Below are 14,534 nucleotides of genomic sequence, written 5' to 3' on the forward strand. Positions count from 1 at the left end.
CCTTCTGCAAGCCTTCACAAACAGTTTTAGCTTTGACTGCTGTAAATAATGTGATGTCAGCAGCTGGCTATGCCAATTCACTATTCACCACTTTTCCAAAGACAGTATTTAGAGGCACACTGTGCCTGTGGGACCACACCAACAACCTCCCTCCTCTCTGAAGCTGCCCCTACCTTCTAAGGTCTCCAAACTGACGGTCCCCAAATTGCCCTATATCTCGGAGGCAACTTTCCCCTGCTCCTTCTAAAGACCCATGGTCACCCACAACTTCACCCTATACGTTATAGTTTGGACGCCGCCCAAGCACCCCGAAGAAGCTGCTTCCGCCCCTGGCGCGGGGGCAGCCCTCCGCGCCCGCCGAGCCCCCGGTGCCCTTCGCCGGCGCGGCTTGGCGCAGAGCAGCCCATCGGCAAAGCGCCTGCCCGGCCGTGCGCACGGCTCCCTCTGGCGGCGGCCGGCAGACATGGCTGCCCGGCGGGACCCTCCGCCGAGTCGGCATCGAGCACCGCCGCGGCGCCTCGGCGTTACTCACGGAGCGAGCAGGAAACAGAATGGTAGGCAGGAAGGAGGCAGGGAGGCTGCCAGGCTTGCGGCTGAGAGATGGCTGCGTGATAAACCCCCAAGATTGCACGGGCGGTGAAGGAAGCACTCCGGAGTTTGAAGTTTGAAGCTTTTGGAGAGGAGTTGGTTAGTGCCACAGTCCCAGATCTCTGATAGCAGTGTCAGTCGTCCCCTGCTGCACTCGCTGTCATAGTCCTTCCCAAGCCATGGCACTTTCACAGAGCTTTAGAATTTATGTGGATCCTAGCAGCAGTGGGAAGTTAATGATGTTACAGGAAAAAAAAAAAAAGGAAAAAAAAAACAACAAAAAACAAAACCCCAAAACACACCAACCTGTTTGCTGTTCTGTTCACATCTTCCCCAAAGGGAGGTGGGAGAAGAAAATTAAACAGAAGCTCTTGAAGAGGAATAGCTAATGAACAGGGAGCCCAGGACCCTGCCAGGGTAGTACTTTTCACCAGGGAACTTGTCTGCCATAACTCAGAGCTCAATCCTTTTGTTAGCACCCTGCTAGCTGTTGGCAGACTAGCTGTCTGTACTGTACAGTGCAAACTGAGAAAAGCTGAGAATGAAGTAGCTTTCTAGTTAATTCTTCACTTGCTCAGAGAGAGGGCACTGAGAATGAAGGGTTCATCTCCCTCACTCTGGGCAGCACTGTGTGTTGGTGCAAAAGCCAGTGCTGTAAAAGATAAGTACTTCATCAGGCTCATGCCACCGAACAGGACTAAGTAGTCAGTTTGAGACTCTGTGTTAACTGAGGTAGTTCCATGGGTATTAGAAGCAACGTCTCAGTACAGCAAAGTTCAGCACAATCCTGCCTGGAGGAACCAGCATGTTTGAAACTAGCCTGTACATCTCTGCATTGCATGGTGCTGACATGCCCTGATGTACCTAGAAGGAAGTTCAGATACAAATGCTTAAACTACAGCCATGGTTTAGCTCTCATGTTAGTACAGCCCATTCCACCAAAGGCAGCATGAAGACATAGAAGATTTTTGTAACATTTTTGCTTTCAGAAGATCACTGCATTAATTGAGCACCTCTCATCTTACACTCAGAAGTGTCTCCTTATTCTATACTTTTACAGCAAGTAGCAGAGGGAGGTTCTTTGGCGCTAAACGAGAGGTGAGCTGTAAACTCAGTCTAGTGCCTTGAGAAATCCAGGTGGAAGCTACATTTTGGAGAATTAAACAAACACAGACTGCAAACTCGGTGAATAATAAGACTACAGTCCCCAGGCTAGTAGAAAATTGCATCAGCTTGGAGCAGGTTTCCAAGCCCACAGCTTCCAACCTTTATTTGTGACTGCAGGCTACATGCTTGGACTCTGCATGGAGAGGACACACTGCAAGGTTGAATGCATCATGATGTGAAGGAGGATCTGTGATGACACAGAGCCATTCCCTTTTCCTCTGACCTAGCACATGTGCAGTTTGGCCTGGGTGAAACTTCAGGTGGCATATTAGCATTGAATCATCCACAGTCAGAAAGCTTTGTAACAGTTGTTATTGTAAGCCAAAAAGCAAAACCTCACCTCATCAATATTCCAGACCAGCCAACACATGAATCAGGTGCATTGCACAAATCGCAAATGGCTACACTCCTTTTGTCCGTGTTCCTCCAAATGCTCCCACTGCACTGTATTAGTGGAGCCAAACCCTAGTGCTTTTCTGAGCCATGAACTTAGTCTATACCAGAAATGCAGGAAGTCATTAACCTTATTTTCTCCACATGTGAAGGTCTCTAGTGCACTTGAAGTCCAGTATTTGAGCTGCGGTCCAGGGATGCTCAGCCAGCATCCCAGGCAGGAATCTTCACTGCATGGATCATAAAAAGCACACAGATCATTTGTTGGTCATGTTTTGTCATGCAGAAGGTGTCTAAGGAAATGCTTTGTCTTCCTCTCTCAGGAAGCAAATAAAAATACTCTCAGGCTGCACTCATCACAGCTTCCTCATCACAGACACAAGCCTGTGCAAACTCTCTCTCTCTCTGTGTCTTTAAACCACTGTCTATGTATTTGGTCTTCTAAAAGGTCATCAGGAAGATTTGTCAACAATTCACTGTGGAGACAAAAGGGGGAGGAGAAACTGACTGTTAGCACTAAAAAGCAACTGCAAACTGGGCAGGTACAAGTCAGTTTAAGCAACTAGCTTTTACATGAGGTTTAAGGTGTTGTTTCTCTATCTCCCTGCTCCAGCTGCAAATAGAAGAGATATGCAAACTGGATTAATCTTTGTTATAAAAAAATGGAGTCTGGTAGGGTCCACAGACTATGGACCCTTGCACTCTCTTTGGACTGAAGTATCCTGGATTTGATTAGATCAGTTACACATGGTGAAAAGTTCTTAATGGAAAGATTTTTCTGGAAGGCAGAGATTGTCTTCCTTGAGGGTGAAGCAGGAAATAAAAATATTATGCTGCAGCTCTCCTTGATTCTCTGCATGCCCATTATCCAGGGGGGGATATTAACTGTGCAGAGTCACCTGTGGACAGCATGCTCCACATGAACAGCTACTGTATTTCCACATCCAAAGAGGACATCTGCATGGTGCTGCATGGTCCCAAGTGGGACATTGTCTCTGTTGGACATTGGTTTGAATGTGTCTGCACTGACATGGTCTCTCACCACATCATCTTCTCTATCACATCCTCCCTGCATGCTCTCTACCCTATTTCAAATGCATTCAGTACCAGCTGTCTTACTGTTTTTTCTGAATTGTGTTATGCCATCTGTATCACTATTACCTTGCGTTATCAAGAGAAAACGGTCCTTGGCTATGTATAACTGTGTTTATTTGTGTGTGTACAATTTTTTTACTGCTGTGTAGCTGTGATGTATTAAGGTGGAGCCAACTGAATATTTAGCCATTTAGCTTGTTATGCCTGAGGTTGATTTTTATTGGAATGTGATATTTCTATTATAAACTATAAATCCCAAGTCCAAAATGTGCATCTTCAGAACTCTTGAATTCAAAATACAGTCTCAGAAAATTAATACTTCAGATGCATTTGGTAGTTCTAACACTTGTGTATTAATGAAAAAGAATAGACATACTGCAAGCTTGATCCAGCCACCGTTTCAATCAATGGGACTTTTATGGGAACCAAGTTGGGCCCTGAACACACAATGCTTCAACTTTTTTTGAATGTTTAAGTGAAAGTATAGATCTTCCAGTATAACCAGGAGGATGCTTGAATGTAGCATTCAAACTCCTTGACAGTAGAGTTTCGTTTATTTTATACAATTCCTAAATAACCGAAACCAGAATATGAAATGTGATCTAGAAGTACTTCCTGTGTCACTATTGTTAGTCAAGCGACAGATTACATGTACTGTTAACTGAGCACTGATTTAAAGGTGACAGATTTAGAGATGTAAAAGTAATGTGAGTTTGCACTCCATATTCTTCATAGTTCCTCAAAGGAGTAAAATAAACTTATTATTTAAAATAGGAGGTGATGGGCAATTATAAACTGATTCTTAACCTCATCTCACCTCTACCATTAGTGTACTAGCATGTAAATGAAATTTAGAAAAGCATTACCAAAAAAAAAAAAAACCTGACAAAGCTGACAGTGACTGTCTTGTGTATGCACCTAGTCATGTCGACAGTATAGCTATGGCAATTAGTATGTGGTGTCTGCAGGGAAGTTCCTATGGATAAAGCATATTCAAGACTGTACCTGCCTTTGCAGAGCCAGACGACCAAATCTACATGATACCCAGGACAGATTAATGCACAGGCATGTGCCTGGGGCTCCAGCTCTGTTTTGATGACAACATCATCTCTGTTTTCATTATTGAGAAATGCTTTTAGCCCTTCTGGCCATGAAGGAAAGCTGGAAATGGCAACCTGCATGTTATGGATAGAGCAATGTCTGCTTGAATCTGCGGTAAGCATCTATCAGAGGGAAGGGCTGTACCTAAACCTAAGGGGACATTATGGGGACTTTTTTTTTCCTAAATAAATAAAGAAGACAGAAAGTAGTTCTCATTTATAAAAATGTTGTTTCATGAATTTCATAAAAAGAGCACTGACAATCTGAAAATGTTTTCATTTTTCAAAATTAACTCCCATAATAATACAACTAAATGGAATATTTCAGCCAGTTAGTTTTATTTTTGGCAACCTAAGCTGCAAATAAGCTTCAGTATTCAGTCAGAAACGAGACTCACTGTGCTGTTACATTACCACTAGTATAGGCAGGGGTGGGGGGAGAGGGAGACCCTGCACCAGCTGCCCCTAACAGCCCTCACCCATCCTTGACCAGATTTCTCTTTGTGCAATGGGGCTTCTCAGTGCCTTACTCTGGCCATGCACAGCTGAGCTCCTCTGCAGTCTGTTGATGGGGGGGGGGGGGAGGTAATCTTCATTTTCTCCTCAGAGCAGGCCATGGAAACATTTACTGGATCAGAAAATAGAACTACTTTTGTATCGCTTTTCAGTGCCTCGCCAGTGACTGACAGCTCATCACCAAAGGAGGCTGAATGAGCCAGGAACAAACCACAGAGAGGGGTGATCTACCTAGCAGATCTCGTCTCTTGCATTCCTGGCTGAAAAATGCCCCTTCGTCCCTCTCAGAGGCTGTCTGAACCAGGCAATCGTCATCTGCCACCTCCTCCTCCTCTTCCCCTGTCTGCAGCAGTTCCGTGGTGCCACAGCCGCCATGGGTTTAGTACCTGCTGGGAGTTGCAAAGGACACAGACAATGGACCAATATGAGCAGAAGGAGGGGGTTTGGGGGCCACGGCTAAGGAAGAAAGTGTTCATGCAAATGAGTCACTTTTCAGGTAATTCATCAGTCCTGCCTGTAAGACAGATCCTCCCACCTTCTGCAGGAGTCTGACCATCTACAAAAGCTTTTAGTATGTCCTAATGCATCTGTTTCTTAATATATGAGCAGAAGCAATCTCAAGTCTGACACTGCCTTAGCTTTCCAGTACTTGACTTTGCAGCTTCAGCTAATGATGCTCTTTAGATGGACTTTCTGGTATGTGATTTTATGGATAAAAACCAGGCAGTGCACTTGAAGAGAGGCCAGGTTGGCACACAACTACAGAAAGGTTGCTTTCCTACTACAAACTGCAAGGGAAAAAAGAAAAAAAAAAACCCACAACTACATAGCCCCAAAAAATTTTATAGCCTGTGGCAGCAGCTCATCAGAAAATACAGAAATATGTTTAAAATGCCTGTGGTTATAAAAACATGGGATGGCTTCTTGCAGGAAATGTATTTGAAATGTGAGAAAACAGCTCCCCCACCCAGGGGAACCAAGCTTTGGGCTTTTCTGCCCCAAAGGCATAGGCAGCTTTAGCAGCTGGAGCTAAACTTTGGCTAGAGTGTGTGTAGTTTGTGGGACAGACGCACAGAAGGACCTGAAGTCAGCTTCAGGTCATAAGTGTCCTTTTCCCTGAAGTCTGGATTCTTGTGCCACTGTATGAGTGGAAATACCATGACTCAGAGAGCAACTTAAGAAGGAAAAACACCCAAACCATACTTTTGCCCTGTTATCGGACAATTTATTCCAGTATGCCACTCAACCCGACAGCAGACACCCAAGTGCCTGTGTAGCTTTGCAGTTGTCCTGCCCTTATCCAAACCCTAACAGTGACTTGCTGCTCCCCCTCAAAGGTTCTGTAATTCCCTGAGCCACAAGAGCCCCTCTCTTCCCCTGCCTCTGCCACTTTGGCACTTGGACTTTCTATGAAGGGATGCAGCAAGGAAGTTCTTAATGGGCCCCTGTGGGATATCACAGGGAAGTCCAGGAGTGAGGAAACACATCAGGCACATAATTCATGACCTGCCTCAGGCAGAAGGGGGCAAACAACAGCAGCAACAACAACAAAAAAGCTCTTCTCTCTAGAGTGGATTAATAGGAGCTCCCACTGGAGCCCATTAAACAAAACAAAATGCTGAAAGCCTAGGAATATTGTGCACTTCATCACTTTCTCAGGGTCCCCAGGGAGAGGACAGGGAAAGTTGCAATGCTACCGAAGTGGAGGGAAGGAGCCTGGGAGAGGGCTGGCTCAGGAGAGGAGAGCACTGCCAGCCAAGAGGGGCTCTTTTCTCCTCAGTAAGTGGATGAACATCTCCTTTGTGTGCCTGCAGGTGATATTTTCCTTCTCTAGTCTGCACATAGATACTTTGTGCTCTCCCAAGATTTTGCAGGGCCTCAGTGGACTGTTTGCTCATTTTGCTATTCTGCCATCTGGGCAGCCTGACATGACTGTCCCTGGCAGAGGTTGAAATTTTGATGTATTGTCTAAATTTGGAAATGACATTTTCTCCAGGTTTTGTAAGCAGAACTAACGAATCACTACAGTGCAATCTCTTTTACTCTCTCTTCATGAAGTTTGACCTGAATTTTAGCACTGATGAAGATGATGTGTTAACAGGACAGGCTGCAAGGATGATATCTCCCAGTCTGCTCTGCTGATGTATCTTGCTCCTGCCCAGTATCTTCTGCTATCAAGACTTTTTTGTCTACTGCTCTCACTCTTCTGTCAACAAAGAATTTATCCTCCTCTTGGGACTCCCATTGTATTGCTTTGAGAACACATCTTCATGCCCTCCTGCCATTCCTGTTCAGGACCTACAGAGAAATTCAATAATACAAACAATCCCAGATCCCAATTCATCCTGAAATAGTACTTAATGTCTCAGCAGGCAAGAGGCTGTTTGGCCCATCAGGGCCTGGATCAGGATCAGCTCACTCCGTACACTTTGTGGGATTAGCAGGGTTTGGGATATTTGGCATGAAAAAGCATGAATGATTGTCACTTTCCTCATTAATTTCTTTCAAACTGCATATCTAGGTGCTGGGAAATCTGAAGTTTAGAGAAGACAGGACAACTCTCAGCTTCTCTTGTGTTTTCTAGAACAAGGACTTTACTGACCAGCCTTTAACTGATTTTAATTTCTGGCTTTCTTTATAGATATTGTATGCTCTCTATAGCCTCTTCTTCCTGGTATCCAGTCATAGGACATGTGGAAATTGTTCAAAGGTGAGCCAGTGGAGGTTTAGATTTGACATTAGGAAGCATTTCTTTACCAAAAGTGTGGTCAAACACTGGAACAGGCTTCCTAAAGAGGTGGTAGATGCCCCAAGCCTGTCAGTGTTTAAAGGCATTTGGGCAAAGCCCTTAATAACATTCTTTAATCTGGTCAGCCCTGAATTGGTCAGGCAGTTGGACTAGATGATCATTGTAGGTCCCTTCCAACTGAAATATTCTGTTCTGTTCTATTCTATTCTATTCTAGTCTAGTCTAGTCTAGTCTAGTCTAGTCTAGTCTATCCTAGTCTATCCTAGTCTATCCTATCCTATTCTATTCTATCCTATCCTATCCTATCCTATTCTATTCTATTCTATTCTATTCTATTCTATTCTATTCTATTCTATTCTATTCTATTCTATTCTGCCCTGTCCTGTCGTCCTGTCCTGTCCTGTCCGATTCTAATTTCTGTAGTTCTTTCCCACCCTGCAAAGCTGCAGAAGCCCATATATGCAAAAAATCAAGGTTGTTCTTGGCTTGTAAATCACGGGGTTTGCTGGGTCAAGTAACTGCAGGAGAATCTTTGCATCGAAAACAGGTGGATAAGAGTATCACTTCACATTCTGGGATATCTTTTCACCATGGCGATCACTCAACTTAAGGTGGAAGACAAGGATGTAAGACAATTTTTCACTTCCCCACCTGGGGTCTTGCAGCCCTGGTGTGCTGTCCCACAAGACACACTGCCCTCTCCTGCTTGGCTTTGAGAGGCAGAAATGGTTCAAGCAGTGATCATCTAATACTATCTCTGTCAGCTTGGACTCTGAATTAATTACTGGTAACTAAAGCACTGTTTCACAATACTGTTTGCAAAGCCTATCAAGTGTAAGGGGTTGACTGGTTAAAATCCATGCAGGGTGTCAGAGCCAGTTGAGTATGACACAGTAATGCTTTTTTCTTTTGGAAATCAAAGCAATTTTAGAGACAGGTAAGGTTGGCAAACTTGTACACACTGAAATCTATGACCATCTCAGACAGAAGAAAGCCCTGTTATGCATGCAACATAGAATTTCTTTATTCCCACATAAATTATCTGTGCAATAATTGTGTTCCAAGATACCTCACAGACTGGACTGCTGGATTTGGTAAAAATAGCTATGGAAATAGAGGAAAAGCCTTTGAAAAAAGTGGGTTTAACAATATAATATGACTAGGAAGTTAACTATGCCTCCTGTTAATCAGGACAGACAGCAGCCTTATGAAAAGCATGTGTGATATAACTTCCTGAATATTTTTTGGCAAACAGCTGATTTTCCAGTCACATCTAGGAGACCAAGAAACTGCATTTGCTCTGCCCACACAGAGAACTACACCACCAGGCTGGTGTTGTTTGGATTCACTATTCAATAAAAAATACAAAAAATTATTAACATTCTTCAAATTCTTGAAACATGTTGTTCCAATATTTTTTAAAAGATTGTTTTTCCATGTTTGGGATTACTTCTTTATTTAAAAATAAATTATGGTGAAACAATAACTGAAAGTTCAACAGCAAGACAAAACATTTTATTATGATCAAAATTAAATAGGGTTTTTTGAGCTGAAGTTAATCAATGGAAGAAGAAACATTTTTTTTTTTTGAGTCCTTGGGAGTTTCACTTTTTGTTCTGATTTGGTGTTGGAACATCTCTTGAAATCATAAAATACTCCCAGCATGAGAAGGCTGCTTCCCATGAAACTATACCCAGGAGGTGAATGACTCTAGACCTGTCTTCTCAGGAATGAGACAATAGCTGGCAGCTCCACCCCATTAGTATAGTATAACCTATATGCTATATATGTTTTGCCAATTGTATGAGGTTCAACAAGGCCAGGTGTCAGGTCCTGCACTTGGGTCACAACAGCTCCATGCATTGCTACAGGCTCAGGGAAGAGTGGCTGGACAGCTGCCCAGTGCAAAAAGAATCTGGGTGTGTTGGTCAACATCTGGCTGAACACGAGCCAGCAGTGTGCCCAGGTGGCCAAGAGGACCAACAGCATCCTGGCCTGTATCACCAATAGTGTGGCCAGCAGGACAAGGGAAGCGATTGTCCCCCTGTACTCAGCACTGATGAGGCTGCACCTCAAATACTGTGTGAAGTTTTGGGCCCCTCACTACAAGAAGGACATTGAGGTGCTGGAGCATGTCCAGAGAAGGGCAATGAAGCTGGTGAAGGGTCTGGAGAACAGGTCTGATGAGGAGTGGCTGAGGGAACAGGGGTCGTTTAGTCTGGAGAAGAGGAGGCTGAGGTGAGACCTTATTGCTCCCTACGATTACCTGAGCAAGGTGGGTGTTGGTCTCTTGTCCCAAGTATCAAGAGATAGGACAAGAGGAAATAGCCTCAAGTTGCACCGGGGGAGGTTTAGATTGGACATTAGGAAAAATTATTTTACCAAAAGGGTTGTCAAGCATTAGAACAAGCTGCCCAGGGAAGTGGTTGAGTCGCCGTCCCTGGAGGTATTTAAAAGTTGTGTAGGTGTGGTGCTTAGGGACATAGTTTAGTGATGGACTTGGCAGTGCTGGGTTAATAGTTGGACTCATTGATCTTAAAGGTCTTTTCCAATCTAAACAATTCTATGATAAATGTTTCCCATACAGCCAAGACACTGATGGTCAGCTCAACCTCATTGACTTCTGCCTACTGCTAGGCTTACTTTGCTTGTGTGCATGTTTTTTCATGAGCACATTGAAGCAAGCTGTCTACCAAAACAAAAATGTCCAGTGCACACATGGTTAAGAACACAAGACAAAAAAGGTCAGTTTCATGCTCCCGACCTGTGCATTGCATGGTTGTTTTGAAGGCAGAGGCTTAACATACTCTAGACACCTAACTTTTAGATAATTAACCTAAACTACTTCTTGAGGCTTTCTCTCTTGAAAATGTAGATAAACAAGTGCCTCCTGAGTGAGGTTAGGAGCACCTCTCAGGCATTTACCTGAGGATAGCTTGAATTGCCCATTTGGAAGGCTAGTGTCCTTCCCATTGGCAAACAAGGCAGCTTGCCACGGCAGTGTTTAAAAGATTATCTTCTGCTGGACATCTCTATAATGGAAAATGCAGTGAAGGCCTAATTCTTTAGTTGCAGATACTGCTACAAAACAACAGCAGTTCAGCATAGCACTAGTGATTCATGGGAGGATTCAGTGTCTCCTCCACATCTGGGTGATGAAAAACCTTTCTGGGACATGAGAAGTTCATTTTCATACATCACTATGGGCATTTATTCACTACCCAACTACAACCAATTTGAAATAATGAGCTAGAGGTCATGGACTTTCTGTTTTACTCTGTCATATTCCTGGAGCTTTTTTTTTTCCTGAAGAAATGTTTTTATTTCTGTACATATAGCTTCTGTAGCCTTCTTCAGTAGGTGGGGCGAGAATAGTTGTTCTTCCCACATTTGCAAGTATGGGCTACATTAAGCACATTCCTTCTTTATTTTTAACTTTCCATCAGCCAAACAGCAAATGGATCAAAGCCAGTTTATAGCCATTCTGGACAGTTCTCTATGGCAATTGCTGTTCAGAGGCCTGAATTGCTATGAAAAGGACAACCTTTGATCTTTCCAGCCCTTCCCACATATAACAGCTCCTGCTGCATTCAAAACAAAAAGCCAGGCTCCCCATCATGGACTAATTGAAGATTTCTGATAGAAAAACCTCTATGAAGGGCTTGAGGGGCCTGGCAGGAGAGAAGCAGCATTATGAAATACAAGAATGGATTAAGCAAAGGATGAAGTTACTAAAAACCACCTCCAAACCATGTCATCGGTGACCTGGACTCAAATTGTTTGTGTGCTTCTTCTCTTGCAGTCCTGCTGCTGCTGCTTTTTTTTTTTGGCCTGGGAGAAGTATCGTCCTGAGTCCATTTCACCTTGATGGATTATGATGCCATTTAAAATGTCAATTGATAATAATTGTGCCATAAAAAAAAACATAATAAATGTTATCAGTATAAACCTACAGTGTCCCTTTTATTAATATTTCTGATTTATGAGCTTGTAGAGAAATCTATGGAGAAAACAGGGCTAATAAATCTGAGGTTAAAAGGACTCCAGAAGGCAGGATGTATGGGCTTTCTGCTAGATCATTGCCAGCTGTTGAACTTTGAGAAGATCAGAGCAGCTCAGATGTCACTGGGGTGATTGCCAGAGTCCAGTAAGGCATAAAGGATGGAAGACAGCCTACAAAGACATGAGGCTCCAGAGGTGATGTGGGCAATTTGCAGCTGTGCTGTTGCTGGCAGCTGCTGGTGCACCTATGCACTGGTGCCTCTGACTGCCTGAGCTTGTAGACTTGCTCTCAACGGCTGACTGAGCACAAGCCCTCGGAGATGAGGTGTTATGAGCTGCAGCATCCACGCTGTGCATGAACACTGGACAGCTCTGACTCTGAGTCACATGCAAAAGTGGGAGCTTAAAGGAGATGTTTCAGAGGTGTCAGGTGGAATATCATCCCGTTACCGTCTTTATCCAGATGAAGAGACCAGTGGGGCAGGAATAGTCATGCTTCCTGACTGATCGCATAAATACAATTCTTCTTGCTCTTCAAGACAGGCAATATAGGACAAAAAACTCCCAAGTATTGATCCCAAGTTGATTTCGAGTCTGCACATCGAGGATTCTTCACATTCTGAAAGCACATCATATTTTAAAAACCTCACAGGCGTTGCGGACCTCTAGATTTGCCTGTACAGGCAGGACAATGTGAGAAGATCAACACAGCATGATTTTGCTCTAGACAGCTGCTTTCTGGTGTAAAGAGTTGCCTTCAGAGCTCAGCAACCCCAGGGGAAGATGTGTTTCCTGCCTCAAGGAATTTATAGACTAAATTAGACAGGTAGCACAATAATTGAAACAAATGAGAGTCATCTGCATTTCCAGGTCAGGCAGAAATGTGAAAATATCCCCAAACCACCCTACAAAAGCCATCATGTTAGAACTTGGCAGAAAAACAGATTCTTCATTCTTTGGTAATTTAAAAGTAAATCATTTCTTGTTTTGAACATAAATAATTTGTTACGTTTCAGCAACTCAATCATTTGAAAAAGGGGGTCAACTGAACTATTTTAATTTGCAAGATGTTAATTTGCATTTCAAGCTTCTATTTTTTGCCACTCATCTTTATTTTAACATAATACAAAGCAAAGAAATTCCAAACTAGCAGTCATTCCAAATAAAGTATTTAATTTTTTTTTAGTTAATGAAATAGTATTTATCACTATTTTTCCATTTTTGTGTTAAAAAAGTATTAAAATGTTCAAGTCTTTGGTATTACTTAAACATTTTGATATCAAATCTGCATTTTTTTCTGAAGAAACTTTTGTAGGCAAAACATGAGATTTATGCATCATTACACTGCTGCTTTCTAATCCCTTTTCAAAAGTTGTCACTTATTCATCCTATTTCTTACTTTAGTGCTTGCTGTGTTTTTCTATATAGAAGAACAAAAATATATTTCTCAGTTGGCATTGCCTTCAGTTTTAATAAAAAGAACAATACAATAAGACAGAACAAAAATAAAGCCTTCACAAGGAAGCTTTCAAGTTGTAAATTTGCATGTGCGCATCTCATTTAAACACACACAGAAAATCAACTTGTCCCTGCAGGAAGGTTTAAAGTCACAGACTAAGACAAAATAGTTATGCAAACATGCACGGTTTGATTTCGCAATATTGGACTACAGCGTTGTCTCAGCAGGTGCCTACCTAGAGTGAGCTGATGGCAGTGGAGACAGGCAGTGCATACTCTCTGAATATGGAGATACTCTAGTCGCACTTCGTACATATTGTCAATGTGATCATTGAATAAAAGATATTTCACTGGGATAAAAACTATGCCTGTCACAGCTCTCTTTTCTTCAGAAAATTTGTAACATGGAGGCACATGTATTTCTTTGGGAGCTGGTGTGAGCGTTCATAGAGACATAACTGCCAGAAGGCTATGCTTCTTCCTTTCAAAATGGTGTGTCTTTAACTCAGCAAAAATGGAGCTGGAGCAAAGAGAAGGTGTAGGTTTTGTCCTGAGAGTCTCTAGGGTAATTTACTCAGCCAGTGACATCCAAAGATATGAGCCTTCTCATAAGGAATGTTGGGACCTATCAGACTTTCCTGTGAAATCATCCTCCTCCTCCTCCTTCTGCAGCAAAAAGTTAGCCCCTTGAACACAAAGAGGCTTTAATAACAAACCAAAGCCAAACCTTTCCACAGGACAGGAAAGTGTGTCCTTCCTTGGGCTTCACTTGACAACTGAAGTAGACAAATCCATGGGCTTCCCTCCTGCACCTACACAGAGCCTTTGGAAAAATCGACAGCAGGGGAAGCTTAAAAAACAGAGGCTCCTGGTCCCTACAGTTGGTTGCCCTGTGCCTGAAAGCTTTCAGATAAAATGTAACACAGTAAACATCAGAGAGTCCAGACACTGTCATATATGCTGAATTCATACACTGAAGGCTGGGTCAAGGACATTCAACTCATGACATCTGGAGAGTGAGTAAGATTTGAAGCCATTGCTCTACAGGAAGCCAGTAAAAACAAGAAGAGTGTCCCCTTTTTTATTGCCTTAGGCAAGCTGAGTAGGGAAAGTAACGCATTTATAAAAGAACACAGCAGGTTTCTCCTTGTGCTTTTTCATGGGTTTTGAATCAGGAATCACAAAGAAAAAGGGCAGTTACTAAATAGGCAGTTTTCATCCAGGGTGTAGATTCCAAGCATGTTTTCTTCCCTTCCCTCTGCACACAGATGACACACTCACCTCTTCTCAGCCCATAAATTCCCCACTCTCTCATTCTGCCTAAGCAGAGAAAGAGGAGACATCCCTCTTTATATGCCCAGACAGAATTACAGGCACCAGCAGCAAAGCAGGAGAGGACAGCTTGGCCAGAGTAGCATCCCCCTGCGCACATCAATCGAAACAGCAAGGTGTCCTCTGCTTGTGGA

General features: G+C 43.1%; 1 protein-coding gene across 1 annotated transcript in view; it reads left to right on the forward strand.

Moving 5' to 3' along the window:
* The first annotated feature begins 253 nt into the window (after positions 1-253).
* Positions 254-14,534, forward strand: part of ISX (intestine specific homeobox) — a 42,820-nt gene continuing 28,539 nt past the window's right edge. The window contains exon 1 of the mRNA XM_086461612.1: positions 254-554. Coding sequence (XP_086317738.1) covers positions 254-554 — 301 coding nt within the window. The remainder of the gene's footprint in view (positions 555-14,534) is intronic.

The sequence above is a fragment of the Leptosomus discolor genome, chromosome 1 (genome assembly GCF_034619465.1).
Source record: "Leptosomus discolor isolate bLepDis1 chromosome 1, bLepDis1.hap2, whole genome shotgun sequence".
NCBI classification, from domain to species: domain Eukaryota; kingdom Metazoa; phylum Chordata; class Aves; order Leptosomiformes; family Leptosomidae; genus Leptosomus; species Leptosomus discolor.